Source organism: Cololabis saira, chromosome 10, assembly GCF_033807715.1.
Source record: "Cololabis saira isolate AMF1-May2022 chromosome 10, fColSai1.1, whole genome shotgun sequence".
Taxonomy (NCBI): Eukaryota; Metazoa; Chordata; class Actinopteri; order Beloniformes; family Belonidae; genus Cololabis; species Cololabis saira.
In genome coordinates, this window is record NC_084596.1 from 18,157,737 (window position 1) to 18,178,121 (window position 20,385).

General features: G+C 42.6%; 1 protein-coding gene across 3 annotated transcripts in view; it reads left to right on the forward strand.

Moving 5' to 3' along the window:
- Window positions 1–17,188, forward strand: part of cadm3 (cell adhesion molecule 3) — a 121,428-nt gene extending 104,240 nt beyond the window's left edge. Inside the window, exons 8-12 of one of the 3 annotated variants that reach the window (XM_061731872.1) lie at window positions 2,454–2,626; window positions 2,969–3,274; window positions 3,656–3,676; window positions 7,855–7,980; window positions 11,633–17,188. In XM_061731872.1, the coding sequence (XP_061587856.1) occupies window positions 2,454–2,626; window positions 2,969–3,274; window positions 3,656–3,676; window positions 7,855–7,980; window positions 11,633–11,751 (745 nt within the window). In that variant the 3' untranslated portion in view covers window positions 11,752–17,188. The remainder of the gene's footprint in view (window positions 1–2,453; window positions 2,627–2,968; window positions 3,275–3,655; window positions 3,677–7,854; window positions 7,981–11,632) is intronic. The other 2 variants (XM_061731873.1, XM_061731874.1) reach the window with 2 other exon arrangements.
- The last annotated feature ends 3,197 nt before the right edge of the window (window positions 17,189–20,385 follow it).

Below are 20,385 nucleotides of genomic sequence, written 5' to 3' on the forward strand. Positions count from 1 at the left end.
CGAAAGCGGCACACAGTCGCTTTTGCCACTTTTAGCTCAGTTGGCCCCCCCTGTAGGCGCAGAGGTTAAATCGCTTTTAAAACGCTGTCAAAGAGTTGGTCTTTAATTCGGTCACTCTTTCAGTTACATTATTCGCCTCTGCCATGATGTCCACTCTGGCTCTGCGGGACAGTTTCCACCTTTGTTGATGTATGAGACAGTCCTTTAAAGCAGACAGGGTCATAAACGGTACACACTATTTGAAGAAGAAGACTGGGACGGGACTCCAACGTTGCTCTGGCTGGGTTTTAGCCAATAGTAAGGATGGAAGACTCCAAGAGCTACGAGGCGTCTGACGAGAAAGCAAATATTCCTTAAACTGAAACTGGCATTTTAATGTGGAGAAGAAAAGAAAAACCTTTTGTGCCGCACTAATCCATGGCGTGTGATACGCCATAAGTACACAAAGTCCTGTAGAAGAATCCCATTACGAGACTGTTAAGTTGAACTTCCAATCTGCCGAGCGGGCATAAATCTGATTCTCTGAGCAGGTGCGTAACGCCGCCAGGATCTGCAGGGCTGCATTTCATATTCCCTACTCGCAGATTCAATCCAAGTCTTCCTCCTTACCGTTTTTCGTTGCACTTTCAGTAGGTAGCGCGAGTCCTGCACATTCTGGCACATAGGTTAGTTAATTAGCTGTTGGATAAACAGCTGCATGGCAGCTAGTATCGTGCGTTTGGGATCCTTTGCATCTAAACGCCTGCTACTGGGGAGTTTTTCTAGAACTGCACTTTTCAAAACTTACTCCAAACATATCGCTTGACTGAGCCCTGATTTCACAGCAGCTCCGAGGCTCTCGGTCGAAAGCTGGAGGTAAAACCGCTGACTCCGTGGTTCAGCATTTAGAAACTAGTTCTCAGTCTTTTAAGACGTTGTTTCCACACAAATCTCTGAGTTTGCTTTTCCCTGACTTTCTCTGACTAATTTAGCAAAACACCCAAAAGTGAATTATTTGCCACGGTGATAGTTCGAGATTAAAGGTCCCCATCATTGCAAAAGAGAGTGTCTTATTACATTTGTACACTGTTACCAACGCATGCTTACCCGCTGGAAAGTTTCCACCTTTCAGTAGGCCCGACTGAAACTGCTTTGCATGATGGGAATTGGTGCGCTGTGGTCTAACAATCTCATGATGTCAGAATCAGTCATACTCCGCTTCAGCTGCCTCCTGGTTAACAAAGACTTGGCTTGTAAACATTATATTCAATAACAGAACACGAGCTGCAGCCTGTAAAATATCAAGTTAATTGTTCGGTTAATTGCATATTATCTCACACTCGGAGGCGACGTGGCGATAATGATTTACTGCAGGTTAGCACGCGGCATGTAGGGAAAAACTCCCAAGGAAGGACATTTTGAAGCTATTAAGGGTTAAAAATATATATATATCATTTCTTATTTTCTGCAGAATAGCTGAGTGAACACATGAGCACCTCTTCAGCGTTTATACGCCTGTAATGATAGATATTGGAAACTTTGACACGGCCTCTCCAACTGTTTGCTCAGCAGCACTGTCGAAGGCAGTTGGCATGCAGGACTCTCGTTTGTTATCAGAATTAAGCAGACAAACGGTTCCTCCGACCGAGAACGGCCACGCACCACCACCCCCAGCATCCAGAAAGCTTTTTCATTAGCTCCCAGACAGTTGGGGATTTTTTGTCAGGCAGCAACGACGGATTGATCTGATTTATGACTCGAAATCATCCGGCTAGATTTTGAAATGTTTGTGCGATGGGCCTGTAGACGAGGCTCCCACCTGAACCAGCTCGTTAGCAAACTAAACCCACAAACGTACGGGTTGCACCTCCTCAGAGCTGGCTGAGGTTTTGTTTTTCATATTTCAAGGAGCGATTAATCAGTCCAAGACATTCAGGTCTGTCCCCGATTCAGACTCCTCGTCAATGTAATTACCGTACAGCGCTTAAGGACTCGCACATTTACATAATTGATTCCTTTATCAAGGCACGTCTCGCTATCTCTCTCATATACAATCTGTTACGCAGAATAGATTTTTTTTAACAGGGGCAGATTTGAAATGCTGATTTTCATTCAGTTGTCACACTCCCTCTCTTTTAACCTCCTTTCTTATGGAAGCTCCCAAATGGATCCTTCCATCCATCATCCCTTTGCTTTCCTTTCAGTCCTTTTACTGTTTGCAGAAATGTTGTTTTTTTTTTTTTCCTGTTATACCTTCTCTTATTTGCTCTAACGTGCTTTCATCTGCAGCTTTTATCTTTTTTGTTTCTCACACAAGATCATCCCAGTCTCCCCTTTTCCAATCAAACCCGCCCTTCTTCTCTCATCCTCACCGTCAATCACTACATCTTTTCTTTTCGCCTCACCCAGCAAAGCACAGTTCACCCCAGGTTCTGGTTCCATCCACGTCTCACTTTCTTTCTGTCGTGTCTCAGCCCTGACAGCTACCTCTGGGTGAGGAAGGATGGAGAGCTCCCCCTACTGGCCAAGCCCGACGGCGCCCTGCTCTACTTCTCTGCCCTCAACAAAACAGACAACGGTGTGTACCTGTGCACGGCGGACAACGGCATCGGGAAGAACCAGGGGGAGTACACTCTCCAGGTGCAAGGTAAGAGCGGGGATCCATGTTCAGAGAGGGCTCTTCTTTTATGTTTCTTCATCACATTTTTTTATTTCTTCTGTCGTTTCTTGTGCCTTTGCTTGTACTTCCATCTTTTTTCTCTTCTGATTTTCTTTTTTTTTTCTTTCTTTCCTTCTTTTTTCCGTTTTGTCGTTCCGTGGTTCTTTTTTTTTTTTCTCTCATCCAACCACACCACCACAACCGCTCTCATCCAACCGCTTTCGCACATTTTGGCGCCTCTTTCCCCCCCCCCTCGCTTCGATGTGTCCCGCTCGTTCAATCCACGGTGTCTTCTTTTATTTTTCGATGCGCTTTGCTTGCCCATTGAAGATCTTCCCGACCCAGACTCCCCAGACGCCACTTTCCCCTCGCTTGGTTCTTTCCCGCCGTCCCCATCCTTCTCCTCCTCTCCCCCCCCCGAGCTCTTCTACGGCTCGGGCTCCGACTCCAGCGACTTCCTCTTCACCTCCGACTCCTCCTCTTCCCCGGCCGTCACCCCCACCACCGCCCTCTCCAACGCCCTGTTCCCCGACATGCCATTCGCTCCCGACTCCCCCCCCGCCAGCGCCACCCCCCCGCTCCCCTCCATCACACCCTCAGTTTCCGTCCGGCTGAATGGAGTTTACACTTTCACAGGTAAAGCCAGTTACACACTTGCACACACACAAGGAGCTTAGTAATGGAGTGGAAAAACAAAACCACTTAAGTTGCTGCTTTCTTATTTTCTCCTTCAATACACAAATTGTCTGGCTGTCAAAGATACTTGGAGTGTGTTTTACATGCACACATGCACGCACGCACGCAGTAAAAGGAATGAAAACGAAAACACTGATGGACTAAATGGTATTGGTGCGGCTGTGTCACATCTGTTTCATGTTTTTCTTTTCTTCTTCTCCTCCTTCCTCCTCTCGATAACCCCCTAACCTTCATCTCCACCCCAAAAAACACTCCTCTCACTCATCCATCCATCCATCCATCCATCCATCCATCCATCCATCTGCTCATGCACTTGAGAAGATGCTGCAGACAACATCACAGGTATAACTTTTTCCACCAGTCACCCATATTTGTGACTCTTTTTTTTGTCGTCTTGACTTCTCGTCCACTCGTCCTTCTGACTGTCTGTAGTTCTGTCTGTTACCTGTCTGTCTGACGTGCTGGGGGAGTAGAGGAGGGGGAGAAGGAGCGTAGTCTGGACACCCCTTTGAACTCCTGAACAGAGGGATGAATATTTTATACTCCCCACCCACACAACACTTTGCTGTTCACGTGCAGTTACACCACGCACAGACACGACCACTTAAGTGGTGCTAGTGATTTACACCGTGTTCCACTTCCTGTGTGTGTGTGTGTGTTGCGTGTTAATGTTCTCCAGGAGGAGGGGGGGGGGGGGGGTCAGTCGTCGAGGTTCTTGTCTGCTCTCCTTTGATGCTGACAGGAGGATTTATAGGCTCATTCTCATTCTCGCCTCGTCAGCATGGCCCTGTCACCTCCACGCTGGCCAGGCAGTGTGTGTGTGTGTGTGTGTGTGTGTGTGTGTGTGTGTGTGTGTGTGTGTGTGTGTGTGTGTGTGTGTGTGTGTGTGTGTGTGTTCTTTTGTTCTGCCTGGAGCCCCCCACCCTCCTTTCCTCCATCCTCTTGTTCGCTCTCTTCAGCTGTCCTCTGGGTAGATGTTGTCAGGCCCCTCGCTTCTCTCAGTGGCAGAGGTGTGACTTCTTCTTCTTCTTCTTCCTAAATTGACCAATTGCATCACCATCCGACGTCCCGGCTGGTTGTAACCTGTTCCTCACGGCCATCTTTGGTTTCAGCTATGTCTTCACATCTCTGGGTGTCTGTGGCTGTTGATTTTGCCGCTTTGTCTCATCAATGTAATCTGATTTTTAAGCGTAAGCCAGTTTTTCCTTCTTCTGGTTTTATCCTCGCTCCTTCGCTGATTTTTGTGGAGCCAAATCAAGGCCAAAAGTTTTGCTAATTTGAAAATAAAATTTGAATTCTTTTTTACAGTTTCAATTTTATTTTTTTCAGTATCAGATCTTTTTTTCAGTTTCAAATCTTTTTATTTCAGTTTCAAATCTTTTTTTCAGTTTCAAATCTTTTTTTTTCAGTTTCAAATCTTTTTTTCAGTTTCAAATCTTTTTTTTTCAGTTTCACGTCTTTTTTTTCAGTTTCACGTCTTTTTTTTCAGTTTCACATCTTTTTTTTCAGTTTCACTTCTTTTTTTTCCAGTTTCAATTTTTTTTTTCAGGTTCAGACTTTTGGCCCCGATCTGGCGTGGGGGGCGTGGCATCAACTGAGAGGGGCGTGGTGTCATGAGTGACAGCAGAACAGAGAAGGCGGGGGACGTTCCTCAGTCATGTTGCCAGTAGATGTTATCAGTTATCAGTAGAAGTTTGATTCAACACTGTATATACACCATATTCACGTGATTGGCAGTGGAAAAAACTGATATTAGTGACACATTTCTGTTTAAAAAGCTGTTTTAGACCGTACTTGGTAGTATGTGGAAGTGGGAAATGTCAAACTTTAAACTGTGGCTGTTGAACTGTACAGTCTGGCATAGTTTATTGGTTTTATACTGCGATTGGTGCCAAGTACGGTCTAAAACAGCTTTTTAAACAGAAATGTGTCACTAATATCAGTTTTTTCCACTGCCAATCACGTGAATATGGTGTATTGTTGAATCATACTTCTACTGATAACTTCTGCAACCTACGTTTCCTGAAGGCAACATGACTGAGGAACGTCCCCCGCCTTCTCTGTTCTGCTGTCACTCATGATGCCACGCCCCTCTCAGTTTATGCCACGCCCCCCACGCCAGATCGGGGCCAAAAGTCTGAAACTGAAAAAAAAGACATGAAACTGAAAAAAAGATTTGAAACTGAAATAAAAAGATTTGAAACTGAAAAAAAGATCTGATACTGAAAAAAAGAAAATTGAAACTGTAAAAAAGAATTTTCAGGTTCAAATTTTATTTTCAAATTAGCAAAACTTTTGGCCTTGATTTGGCTCCATAGATTTGACCCCTCAAACACTTGCCACGTGGCAGCTGGTCTCTCTTCCGTACACCTTTTTATCCCTGCAAATCATCTTTTTTTTTGAAGAGTTTTGGTATGAGAAGTGCTGCTCTTGAGTTCTTCTTCTCGGGGTGACTTTCATGTTGACGCCCGCGGTCTGAAAGAGTCTGAAAGGATGGGCAAATGAAGCGATGTGTAAAATCATTGTCGTCGATATCATCTGCAATGCCCAATTGACTAAACCTGCAGATGTGAAAAGGTTGCCGGTCTGGAAAAAAAGCCCGGGCCTTTGAAGATGTCTGTTTCACACGATGACTCTTCATCTCATCCCCGATCTTGCCCATGTAAAAAAAGAGGTGAGAGGTTGCTGATTTTTGCAGCAAAAGCGAAACTCAGTCGCCAAAGAGTTTGAACTTCACACGTCAGAGGTGCATAGAGGCAACGATTCGAAGCCGTAGGGGGAGAAAAATATGCGGAGGCTGGATAATTGTACCCCGATCTCGCTTTGAGACGCAACAAAAGCAGAAAACTCAGAGCTGCTAAACAAATGGGACATTTTTAAACCAGGGAGCGGTGAGATAGATGTGCTCTTTTTTTTGTATTTATTTATTTTTTAAATCATGTATTTTATAGAAACCAGCAGATTACACAATAAAATAAAACATGATATGACGACTGATAGTCTAGGAACAAGCCCTCAAAAAAGGCTTTAGTTTTCGAGGTACCCCTACCCGAAGTAGAACCAACCACAACAGTGATTTTTATTTTCTTTAGGGTCTCCTATTAGTGAAATTGGATGTTGTGGTTTTTGATTTTGGGGGTAAATTAGTTTTTTTGGCTCTTTAGAAACTACTCCAAACCCTGACAAGTACTCACTCTTTTCTGCATCAAACTTGCTGAGGTATGAACCAGGTGGCTGTCTAATCAACCTTTAGTTTAGGCGGAAATTGTACTTTTTGGTAATAAAAACGTATAGTTCATGGTTCATACCTCAGCAAGTTAGATGCAGAAAAGAGTGAGCATTCTTTTTTTTTTTCATTCATTCATTTATTCTTTATTTCATTCAAAAAACAAAACAATTTAATACAAACACAAATACAAATGTTCCTAACTTGTGAATGAAAAGGGAGCAGAAAGAAGAAGAATCTTATCTGATCTGCCCCTTTCACAAATAACATAACTTTATAATAATTAAAAAAAAAAGAAAAAAACTAAGTGAAATTTCATCTCAAATTATGGGCTTTCATTTCTGACTTTCCCCCCAAAATCAAAAACCACAACATCCAATTTCACTAATAGGAGACCCTAAAGATAATAAAAATCACTGTTGTCGTTGGTTCGACCTCGGGTATCTAGAAACCTGAGAGCTATTGTTCCTAGACTATGAGGGGAATGTCAATATGCTGAATGAACCAAAATAATAAATGTTGGCCAAAGTTAATGACACATTCTCGTAAGTGCACATCTGCCGTGGCTGGATTCAACCAGCAGATTCATTCAGGCACCACATCTACTGTAAGTCTGGGCTGCAATGTGACACCTAGATCTCTCGCCCTGGATCCGGCCCTGCATTTTGAGTTGAGTTCATAGAGGAGCATATTTTTTCTTTTTTAATGTGAAGCGAGAGACGGCCGCGGCTGAAGGGGCGAGGGCTTCACCCAACATCAAGGGGGTGTGCGTCGCCACCAGCGTCCTCCACCAGGAGTCGGTCAGCTCCGCGACACTGCTGCAAATTTTACACAAACAATTTTTAATTGAGGGTGATGAAATAGCCTCCTTCTTTTTTTCGCCTGTCTTTTATATTTGATTTTCTTCCCTGTGTTTGTGCCCGTCAGGTTTACAGTCGAGGGTGTTATTTACTGACTGCTCTCTCCTGTTCTTTCTCTTTGCCTTCTCTCTGTCACGCTCCCCATTTGTCTTTCTCTCTGTTTCTTCTGCCTTTCATCATCCGTCTCCAATTTTTCCCGAATATTCATCCGCTGCCCCTTTCTTCCTCTTTTCTGTCCTCCATCCCTCTTTCTACATATTTCAAACTTGTATTTTTCCTCATTTTAAATTGCTTTCTTTCATTTCGCCTCGTCCATTCTTCCCTTTCTCGTACTTCAATGCTCTTATCTTGACGACACGCTTTCCCTCTTGCCATTTCCTCTCCCTGGTCCTGACCTCTCCATCTTTTATCCCACCGCCTGACCTCCTCTGAAGACCCCACAGCCATGTCGACATCTTCGGGGGTGGACCACGCCGTGATCGGAGGGGTGGTGGCCGTCATCGTCTTCATCCTGCTCTGCCTCCTTATCGTCCTCGGCAGATACCTCATCAGACACAAAGGTCGCCCGCTTACGCCGACACACAGATGCATAAAGACACACACTCACACTCACACTCACGCATGCTTGGATGAGCACACGCTGGCATGAATATGGAAGCGTTCACATGAAGCCTGGATGTCACACTTAGAGATATCCGGAGGAACGGAAGGACGGACAGACGTGCAAGTGCACTTATGCACATAATAAGCATAAATGTGGCTACCTCTCAAGTGGAATAAGACCTAATGAATCAGTATAAGTGGATATTTATCCAGGTAATATCTGGCCACCTGTACGGGAGGCTTGATAAGTACATCATGCCAGCCAGCGCTGGTCCAGATCATTGAACATGACCGCCCGGTGGCCGATGCTCACAGGTGGCGGCTCATGACCGTGTCACTGCTCCAGTGATTCCTCCTGAGTGCTTTCAACACCTGTGCTCAGGTGCCTTTAGACGTTAGCAAACCGCATACGGTGCAGTGACTCGTAAATAAAAGTGACTCTCGCTTCCCTCGATGAAAAGCGAAATATTCTTAGTATTAACATGTGTTAACAATATTTTACTGAAGGTTTCACCTATTTCTTGTGGATGTTTTGACTAGTTACTCATTTAATCATTGGATCATTGAATTTATGTGATCTAATCATTTTGAAGAGAAACAAGCGTTAATAAAAGTAAAAGAGTTATAGTGCATTGTTTTCAACCTTGATTTAAAGCAACTGAGAGTTTCAGCAGCCCTGATGCATTCTGGGAGTTAGTTCCACAGGTGGGGAGCATAAAATCTGAACGCTGCCTCACTTGTTTGGTTTTAACTCTGTATACAGAAAGTAGGCCTGACCCTCACGACCTGAGGTTGGTTCATCGTGGACCAGGAGATCAGAGACGTGTTTTGGTCCGAGACCATTTAGAGATTATTAAACCAACAGCAGGATTTTAAAGGGGACCTATTATGGCATCTAATACCTATTTATAACAGGCCTTGAATGTCTTAAAAAACAAGCTTTTGATTGTTTTTGCTAAATAAATTAGAAATTCAGCCTCTGAGCCATGTCTTTATCTTCCCATTCTCTAACCTCATTATCTATGCGGGATTCTGAGTGGGCGGGGCTATGATAATGAGGCACTGTGCTGATTGGCTGCCTGAATGACGCGATACATCGCTGCGAAAAAATGGCGGAAGCTCCGGGCCGGCGGAGTTAGTTGTGGGCGTGGTTTCACAAATCTGAACGGCTCGTAGAAGCCACATCACACTGGACGGCTCATCCGGGCGGCTGTACAGACACTGCAGAATTTGGTTGCTTTCCTCCTTCTCTGAGTTGGCAGGCTGAGGGGAGACCACTTTATACATGTTAAAGCAAGAGAAAACATGTTTTTTATAATAGGTCCCCTTTAAAATCTATTCTGTGACGGATAGGAAGCCAGTGTAAAGATCTAAACCTCAATATTGCATCGCTTAAATAACAAATGGCTTTGTGACTTTTGGAGGTTTAGTAAATCTATTCTTTTAACTGCCACATCTGCAAATGGTGAGATTATTAGCCGTGTTTGTCCTCAGGACTTTCTGTCCCGAAACTTGTGAATCCCTGCAGATCGGGGTTAATCACTTATCTGTCAGTGGACGCGGGGGTCCTCAATCCAACGACTCTGAGCAATCAAATCCAAGTATGAGGGCTTCCTCTCACATCAGGGGGTTGTGGGAAATGCACCTCATTTACATACATTTATATTTTATCCACCGCATTCCAGATATCCACTACAACATACACACAACAAAGGTTTCTGCATTTGCTGCTCCGAGTCGTTGCTCGTTGGCCGAGCTGTTGTCAACGCTGCTTTCTTTAACACCTATAAGGTCGGACCGCGCGTCCTCACTCGCTCAGGTTGCTAAAGGTTTGACTCATTTCTTTAGCTATGGCTGTTTTTTAAACAGCCGTTACTGTATATGCATTTTGAACGTGGACTTTGTTGGACTGGACTGGATTAACGGAGTTAACAGCGAATTAGACTGAACTGGAACGTCGGAACTCGGTCTGAATCAGATTCCACCTAATTTATCGAACGTGTTCTCTGTGGAAAAAGCCTTTCAATGACTTCTGTTGTGAATTGGCTCTATATACTGTAAATAAAGTAAATTAAAATATTGAATGGGACCCTGCCAATCCAGACGTTTCCCAGGAAGACTCACCTGAAGCCATCACTCACCGAGGTGCAGGGACACACGGCTCAGGGTTGCACAGGATGAAATAGTGCAGGCCAAATTGCTCTTTTACAGGCCTCCGCTCATTATTCTTAAAGCTGTGCTTTTGCACAGCCGCTCTGCTCTGCTGCCTACCTGGATACACACAAATGACCAAATAGAGGCAACTTTATGCTGCCTTATGTTTGAAATGTTGACATTTTTGACAAAACTGGCATCTGTTTTTACATTTACATTTGAATATAAAGCATAATTATGTGTATTATTTTACCTGAATTTAGCAACGCTACTGTCATGTGACCCCTGGGCTGTTACGGTGCAAGAATATCAATGTTCTCTTTTCATAATTTCATTTAGGTTTTTAGGGGTTATTATAGATGATAAATTGACATGGAAAGCTCATATATCTCATGTAAAATCAAAAGTGTGCAAAAATATTTTTGTTTTGAACAAGGCTAAGTTTGTGTTAAATTATACAGTAATGAGAATCTTATATTGTTCATTAATTTTGCCTTATTTATCTTATTGTGTTGCGATCTGGGGCAACACATATCCAACTAATATGAATACTTTATTTTTATTACAGAAAAGAGCACTTAGAGTTATTTTCAATACACATTACAGAGAACACACCAACAGATTATTTTTTGGATCAAGATTACTGAAACTTGAGGATTTGGTTAAGTTACAGACACTCACAATCATGTACACAGCTAAATGTAAATTATTACCAGAAAACTTACAATACATGTTTACTTTCAGTTTAAATAACGAAGATAGTCGCAGAAAATTTAATTTTAAACATTTATTTGCCCGAACAACCTTAAAGCAGATGAGCACTTCAATTGTTGGAATTAAGTTATGGAATTCATTAAATTATGATTTAAAGTGCTGTATAAACATATTTCAGTTTAAATATAAATTAAAAGAGGAAAAAAATAGCAATGTATGTATGAAATAGTCTAAATATATAATATATGCGTATGGAGACAGACAATTTATTTTCTTGTTTTTCTTTTCTTGTGATATTAACTGAGTAATTGTGCAGACCATCTGTTATTATTGTTCAGTTTTCTTTTGAGGGAGGGGCAGGTATAATAAGATTTTCTTCTTCCTGCTCCTTTCTGGTTCTGGAATATGTTTTTGATTGTGTTGTCATTTTACTTGCTTGCTTTTTTTCTTTGCATATTTCCATGACCAGAATAAATAAAAATGAAATGAAATGAAATGAAATGAAATGAAATGAAATAATTAATCGTGGTTAATTATGAAACCCCCAATCAAAAAAAAAGAAAAAAGGAAGCAAAAGCAAAACCCTCGACACAAATACTTATAAATCATACGGACATGTTGACAGTTGACTCCAGAAAATCTGTGCTGGTCTCATATCAGCAGTGTCATTACTCCTCCCTTTTCCCTTCGCCTCCTGCTCACTGGGTCTGTTTTTCTATTTTCTTCTGTCTCGTGTCACAGGAACGTATCTGACCCACGAGGCCAAGGGCTCGGATGACGCCCCCGATGCCGACACGGCTATCATCAACGCGGAGGGCGGCCACTCTGGAGCAGAGGACAAGAAGGAATACTTCATCTAGACAGGGGACAGAGTGGTGGGGGGAAGAGGAGTGGAGTGGAGTGGAGTGAAGGAAAAAAACAACGTCCATTTGTTTTCACAGCGCTTCAGTTCTTCACTCTGTTGGAGGGAAAGTGGGAGGGGAAGGGAGGGAAAAGACTGTTGGTGGGATAAAGGGATGAGCTTAAGTTCAACTACCCTCTTTGCATTGTTACAGGGAAGTGAGACTTTGCACTGACATTCAGATGAACTGAATCTCCACACTCAAACAAACAAACGTACATAAATGAGCAAGTTTGGGGCAAATCAGTTTTCGCGCAGACTTGAATGCTTGTAGATGCTCAGATTAACAAACGCAAGCTTCCCACTAACACGTCTCTATTCTGACACATTAACCGATGTTCACACAGGCGTCCTATTTCTCGCTGTCGACGCAGCGGAAAAGTTAAATTGTAAGTCACGATTTCAACATCTTCAGCTGATATTTTCACTTCTCAACCTGTCTCCTCAACGTTTCAACCAGCCCAGGTTTGTCCTCTCACATTTGTGTCCCCATTCTCTCCGTCAAAACCAGGCTCAACCCCCCTTGCAAACATCCTTGTGACAGAGAAATCCATCTCAACCAAATTTGTACCATCCATCCATCCATCTTCATCCGCTTATCCGGGACGCGGTCGCAGGGCAGCAGTCTGAGCAGAGATGCTCAGACTTCCTCCAGCTCTTCGGGGGGATGGGGATTATGAGGTGTCCCCAGGCCAGCCGAGAGACATAGTCCCCAGGGTTTTCCTCCCGGTGGGACTTGCCTGGAACACCTCCCTAGGGAGGCGTCCAGGGGGCATCTGTATCGGATGCCCAAGCCACCTCAGCTGACTCCTCTCAATGTGAAGGAGTAGCGGCTCGACTCCGAGCTCCTCCCGGGTGACCGAACTCCTCACCCTATCTCTAAGGGAGCGTCCAGCCACCCTGCGGAGGAAACTCATCTCGGCCGCTTGTATCTGCGATCTTATCCTTTCGGTCATCACCCAAAGTTCATGATCATAGGTGAGGGTAGGTGCGTAGATTGACCGGTAAATCGAGAACTTTGCCTTTAGACTCAGCTCTTTCTTCAGCACGACGGTCCGGTACACCGACCGCATAACTGCGGACGCTGCACCGATCCGTCTGTCAATCTCACGCTCCATCGTTCCCTCACTCGTGAACAAGACCCCGAGATACTTGAACTCCTCCACCTGAGGCAGGACTTCTCCACCCACCCGGAGAAGGCATGCCACCCCTGGTGGAGAACACATGGCCTCGGTGCTAATTTTCATCCCTGCCGCGTTGCACCTCGCTTCAAACCGCCCCAGCACATGCTGAGGGTCCTGGTCTGATGAAGCCAACAGGACAACATCATCTGTAAAAAGCAGTGATGAAATTCCTTGGTTCCCAAACTGGATCCTCTCTGGACCCTGGCTACGCCTACAAATCCTGCCCATAAAGATTATGAACAGGACCGGTGACAAAGGGCAGCCCTGCCGGAGTCCAACATGCACTGGGAACAAGTCTGACCTACTACTGTAGAGAGCCCCGGACCCCATACTTGCGGCGCATCCCCTAGTCGAATCCCTTCTCCCGATCCATAAAACACATGTGGACTGGTTGGGCAAACTCCCATAAATCCTCAAGCACCCTGCGGAGGGTATAGAGCTGGTCCAGTGTTCCACGACCGGGATGAAAACCGCGTTTTTCTTCCTGGATCCGAGGTTCAACCATCGGCCGAATTCTCCTCTCCAGTACCTCCCGGGGGAGGCTGAGAAATGTGATCCCCCTATATTAGTAACACATCCTCCGGCCCCCCTTTTTCTTTCTTTTTTAATCTCTATCGGCAAATATAATTTCCTCCCATCATGCCATCTAACTACTCCCTTTGTCCTCACAAAAACCTTTTTTTTCCCCAGTGCACCAACACAAATCATACAATACTTGTGCAAACATCGCATTTCCATCTTGAGTTAACAAGCCGAGTGGCTCCAGTATACATATATAAATATATATATATATATATAAATATATATAGAATTATATAGCATTCTTTTTACTTGACAGAAAATTTTCGGTGTGCTGTAAATACACTCTCTGTCTTGTTTCTACCTTCTGTCTCTCCTACTTCTATCTCTTCTCTCTCATACACTGTTACTGCATTACAGTAACTTATATACTCAAAAAAAAAGCCTGCCTGTTTTCATTACGTGCGTGGAAATGCAGAGTCGAAAATATCAATATCTGGGGAAAAAACTGTACAAATAACTATGATGTTGCGATGAAAACTAACCTTAACTGCAAATATTTGTATGACGAATGTTTTCCTTCGATTTTTATTTAAATTGCCCTTTTATTTGATTTTGGTTCATTTTTTGGGGAACTTGGAGAGTTTTTTCTCACGTCTCGCTGTGTTTCTGTCAGTGTTAATGGTTGTCTGTTGGTTTATCAGTTGAGGAGTCCAAAAATCTGATGCCCTACTTGTGTTTTGAGTTTGAGGTTTTCGATTTACTTCTTTCCCATTTTTACATTTTTGCTGAATTCAGTGTTGCCAGTCTCTCCTCTCTCCGTCGGCCCTCTGCTCCAAAACACTCGTCTATAGCAAAAACCTCAGCTGAACAAGGCTTCGGAAAGGTGTCTGAGAGTTTGATGGAGCTCCTCTGGAGTGCTGCTGCCTGGTGCTTGTGTTTTATGTGGTGTTCCCTCCACTTGGCCCTGCTGGTCCTGACTCTCACCTTCACCATCTTTCTCCCTGCAACCGACTGCTTGTCTTGGCGAGGCCGCCCGGCATTAAATTCATTGGGTTGTGACATCATGTACTTCCTCCAGAAAGCTGCCTTGAGGAGGAGAAAACTTTTTTTTTTCCTTTTTTTCCCTCCAGGGACAAACAGGACTGCCAACATCCACTATGACAAACTTCCCAGCGAAGAGAAGGAAAGAAAACAATCCTTCCATTATGGCTTTTTTTGTGTGTCGTTACAAGCAGGACTCTTTCATCGGCTTAACAAAGGGTTCCCATAAATGAACAGTGTTTTATTAAGGTTGGGAGTTCGCCTTGGCAGTGGCAAACTCCACTTGGCCCGGTCAAAGAAATTGATTGCAATCTAACTAAGAGGTTCTGGACTGCAGACTGTACACATGCCAAGGTCTAGTTTGTCAGGCAGGGTGCCGAGCGCGAGTCTGAGCTGCAATAACACTGAAGAAAGTCATTTAGGGACTTACGCGTCCTCTTCCCTTTTTCTCCCTCTGCTTCACGTCCATTTCTTTTCATAGTTTAATCAATCAGCCGGTCTGCGTCCTGATCCACCTTCACCCCGTCTCTCCTCCTCTCATCACTCCTTTCCTGCCTCCATCTCCGATCGATGTCCGACTCCCCCCGCCGGTCTTTGTTCTTTCAGGAGCTCGTGTAGACGTGCCGTAGCAGTAGCGCCTCTAGATGTATGCTGACTGATCTCTGCAGATCTGTGGGAGTGCTTCGGAGACGATTCCCTTTGCTGTTGTCAGTCAACCTATAGACAGTGATCTCTGTGATAGTTTTTGTACACCTTTCATGGGAATGTTCAGGGACTGTTTTTTTTTTTCTGTACCTTTCACAGCTTTGTTGTTAACTTCTGCCCAGCAGGCTGCTTTGAAAGCAAACATGTCAGCTTGCTTTCAGATATTTTACACATACTGTAATGGGTGATGGCTCCTGAAAAGGTCATCTTTTTATTTATTTTCTTTTTCTTTTTCCACCTCGAGAGCTGGGGCTTGAAGAATTTGGTGGTTAGTTTATTGCTGATGGTGATTTTAACGGTGCACGTGAGCGGTGGAGTCGCCTCACGGCAAAGATGGTGCTGGAAACCATGCTGGTCAGTAGAGGCCTTTCTGTCCGGAGTTTGCATTTTCTCACTTCACCACGACCCCCGACAGGTTGAAGTAGGCTTAGCTGCCAGAAGGGTTTTCTTTGATATGCACTGGATATTTTCAAATAAAAGGAAGATTTCCCCTCTTATGTCTGCAGACCAGAGGACTTAGCTTTGTCTCGGAGAGCGAGTCACTTCACTTCAAAGATGTTAGCAACGAACTGTATTTAGCCTCCGTCAAACTACCTTGTGAATGGAGAAAAGGAATACTTGCCTCATACTCAACAAAGTGTAATGTCTTTTCAGAACTAATGGACCTGTATTTGCCTGTAATTTATCGTCCTGTCTTTCGTCTTACTTGATGTGCTAGCATGTAGCTTGCATGAGAAATGGTTGGAAACTGTAGATAGTTTGGGCGACGAGAAGTGCTGACGAGCTTCTCTCCCGGGACGAGAGCGGCGGTCTGCCCGGCCGGCCGGCCTCCCTGCTGTCTTCTGATCTGCAAACATAGACTGTGCCCCAGTTAGATCCATCTGTACCTCCTCAACACACACACTCACACACACACACACACACACACACATAAGACCACCCAACCAAGTAGGACTCATTCTGCTTTTTCCGACTTCATGAAAAACCCCACCAACACTCGGTGGCGTCTCAGTATGTCCCATCACATCCGTGCAGTAATGACCAACAGTCACCAGGTGCCAGCAAACAACAGCTTTTCTCCTCCGTCTTCACTCCGCCGGAGCTGAACTGCCCCTCCGCCTGACTTGCCAACTCCTCTTCAGGCAGTCACCACTAGCTGCCGCTCATGTCTTTTCTTTTTTTTTTTTCTCTCTTTTTGTAGAATATTTTATTTTTAAATTATGTTTTTGTTTTTTAAGCTGTGCATAATCTTCAGTTGTTACTTTCAGCGATAATCATCGTCTTTTCTAAATAGATTCTCTGAAACTTGAATGTTAGAAATTTAGTTTTCCATGTTTTATTGTTTCAACAACCATTTTAATATATTTTCGTGTATATAGTATTGCCTTTACCGAGAAAAAACAAACAAACAAACAAAAAAAAAAAAACCTAACAACTCTTACATGCTCACTCATACACACTTGGGGTACATGCACATCCACACACATATTCGGATATGCACAGCAGGCATGACGTGCGTGACTATGGTGTATTTGTACGTATGTGTGGGTATGTGTGTGAAGTGTGCAGTGTGTATTAAATGACCCAAACAGACTCCAGAGACACTTTTAATGTGTGTTGTATACACAAAAATGTTCATTTTTCGATGACTTAGAAAAAAGAAAGAAAAAAAAATCTTATTTGTTTTTTTATTAATTTTTTGGATGACAAGTCTTCCTTTAGAGTAAAATCCATATCACATGGGAATAGTTCTGTCATGTATGTTTATTTGTACTATGATGGATGATGTCATGCGAGACCCGGCCATGACAGTGGTGGGTTTTGCGTCTGTTGGTTATGTTCATAAAGTGTTTTGTTTTGGTTTTGTTTTTTTTTTCCCCTTTTTTCTTTTTTGTTAGAATACCAGTTCAGTTGTTGACTTCAATAAACATGCATTTGGGTTAATTTCACCTGCTCGTTGCTGTTTTTTCCTCATTAGACATGTCATGTTGTCTCCTACTCACTAGATATGGCACTTCATAGTGTGCGTTTTTGTAGTGCCGTCTGAATATTATTTACGGTAATACCCTGTATTTTGCACTCAATGTATCCCACAATGCATCATGAAAAGCACTATATAACCAACGTTTATTTATGCATAGTCATGATACAATGAACTGTAAAAATAATACAAGTGGTGTCTGAAAGTTCATCCTGCTCTTGAGTTCACCAACTGACCGTAGAGTCTGCAGTTTTACCGTCTTCTCTCTGTCCAGGACATCCCAGTACATTTTCTCATCTCTTTAAGATACAAACAGAAAACACAGAAACCTGGCTCTCTTGAACTTAAATAGAATACAATCACACTAGAAGCTGACATTTACTCGCACATGCATTTTGAACATTATGCTTGTATTTTGTTTACAATACACATTACCATCTGTTCAGGTTAATCAATATGGGTTTTTTCTGTGTCCAGTACCAATCATTGTGAAATTGCCAATAATTGTTCAACCAATTCAACTGTCTACCCTTAATTTAACAACTTAATATTTCAAAAATAAACTGCATGGCAATTTAATCATAGACAAGACTACAGGAGCATCCTCGTTAGGACCTGTTTAGGTGTAATCACTGACCTAGTTGTGACTAGTCCTTAATGAGGCCGATGTTTGGGGTCCTGGTCACGTTTAGCGTGAAGATGTAAACTGAGATTAAGATATTATTAGGATTAGTCATACAATGATAACAGTGAAGGTTGTACTTGAGGTTGTGGTTAGCTTTGTTGTGTGTGTGTGTGTGTGTGTGTGTGTGTGTGTGTGTGTGTGTGTGTGTGTGTGTGTGTGTGTGTGTGTGTGTGTGTGTGTGTGTGTGTGTGTGTGTGTGTGTGTGTGTGTGTGTGTGTCACCTCAGTAACAGCACTGTCTGTAGATGAAATGAGTGTAGAAGTTGAAGGAATGGACTTTCTTTTATCTCGCCCCAGTAAAAGATAAAAAACTGTCTTTACATCAATTTTGTTCCTGTAGCTCCTCTTCACATTCTGTAAAAACGCTGTGCGATAAGTAAGGCTTATGAAAAAGTAGTTTTCTACTCCAGAGTTGTGACGGAGTTATTTCTCAACCATGCAGTTCTAAAAGTATCCAACAGAGGGCAGTGCAATAAAGAAAATCAAAGCCTCCCGTTTAAAAGCATGCATCACACATCTTCTCTTTAAATCTACAGTATAATCAATATTGACGTAAATGCTCTTTCCCTCCCTCCATCATTTTTTTATGTACAATGCACATCTAATTGTACACATGCTTCAGGATAAAAAAATATCATGAGGATGCTCCTAAATGCATAAAAACACTTATTCTGTGTTTAAAAAGTATGATATTGGTAAAATGAACTGAACACTCTGAAAGGGACTGAGCTTTATTTGTTGTTTCGTTCCTTTTCCTTGTTTTGTTTTGTTTTTGGGGTAATGGGATTGTTTAACAGAATGTACTCCAAATGTGGTTACTGCTGTGAGATGTGGGATCTAATATCTTTCATGCTCTACAGAAGTGAAAAAAATGACGCAACTGATGCAAGTTTGTTTCTCACAGAAGAAATCACTGTAAAGACACAGCTGGATGTCTCACTGTAAGTTCTTTGAAGAAATCCTTTTTTTAAAAGTAGGGGAGGATCCTTTGTTTCAACTTGTATTTCAAACGCTCTCTGATCGAAGATGAGAAAACAGCCAAGAAAATGTTAAAGTGATACAGATCTTAAGAGACCTCATACTCTGGATAAGACAGAGCTAAATAATAGACAATGTTAGAAAACATTCTACAAAAAGCATTGCAAAAATAACCAAGTTTAAAAGTTATAACGAATGATCATCTGGCCTTCAAATAGCACTGCATTAATCTCTCTCTAGTTTTGGTTCTAGTTTATGGATATAAGGCTACGTGATACATTCAAAGTGTCATCTTTCTGATTGTTGTCCTGTCTGAGTATCCATCCATCCATCCATCCATCCAAACCACTAAGCCACCGTGTTGCCTCTGTATAAGTATACTGAAAGAAATGAAAAATGTTTGTTCTAGCCTAAAATGAAAAGGAGATTAAACCACAGCAGACACCATTAAAACAAGCACAGAAATGCCACTGAATCTACTCATTAACTACAAATGTTCAACAGTGGCGAGAAAATGCTCAATCATTTAACCTCCACAGGTTGTCAGAAAGACACAAACAGATTTGGCCATGTGGATACCCAAAATGCACCAGAAAGGTTTGGTTTACTGCGTAGACGGGATTCAGGAAAAAATAAAAACTATATTCCACGTGAGTTTTATCAAGTGCAACATCACATTTCCCCATTACGCCCAAGTGGAATAAAAAAAAAAAGATTTAAATGTATTATTTGATTTTCAAATGGAATATTTTGTGTATTACACATAAAAATGTACGATAAATAAATAACATTGAACTCTGCAGTTCAATCTCTGGGCTCAGAAACACGTGAACATAAATGTACAGATGAAATGATGGAAAGGATGGGGGATTTGTCAGGACCCCTCTATCTTGCAAAGCAAAAAAGGAGCTGACAGATGATTCCCACAACTGAAATCATTACAGCTACTCACTTAATTTTCAAATGCTTTCAAAATGTTTTTGAAGTGCCAGACTTTCAAAGATTTACTTTATGAGTTTTGCTTAATATAAAATGTGTGTTTACACAGGAAAAACTTTACTAATATTCATTTCAGGTGATCATTGGATTAACTATAAGGATGAGGTAGTGAACATGCTGTTTTTTGTTTTTGTTTTTTTTTTCTGTAATATTGTCTGGAAATTTTAAAATGACAGGTCGGGTAAGCAATTTCTGGGTGGTGTCACATCTGTTCATATTTGAACCAAACATGGACAACTAGCTGCTCCATCTCCCTTCCGCCAGTGGACCGTGGAAAGACACATGAACTCATTTCTAAAGTGAAAAACAGCTGCACATGCACAAACCCTACCCTTGCTGGTGAATTGTATGGAGGGATGCACGTTACAGTTTGAGGGGGAGTTTCTGACTGTAAAAAATAGAATTCTGGGGTACAAATTGCACAGAATTTCTTACCCCATCTTTAAACCTGCACTGAAAGAAGCTTAATTGTAACAAAGTCAAGTATTAAGTAGATTTC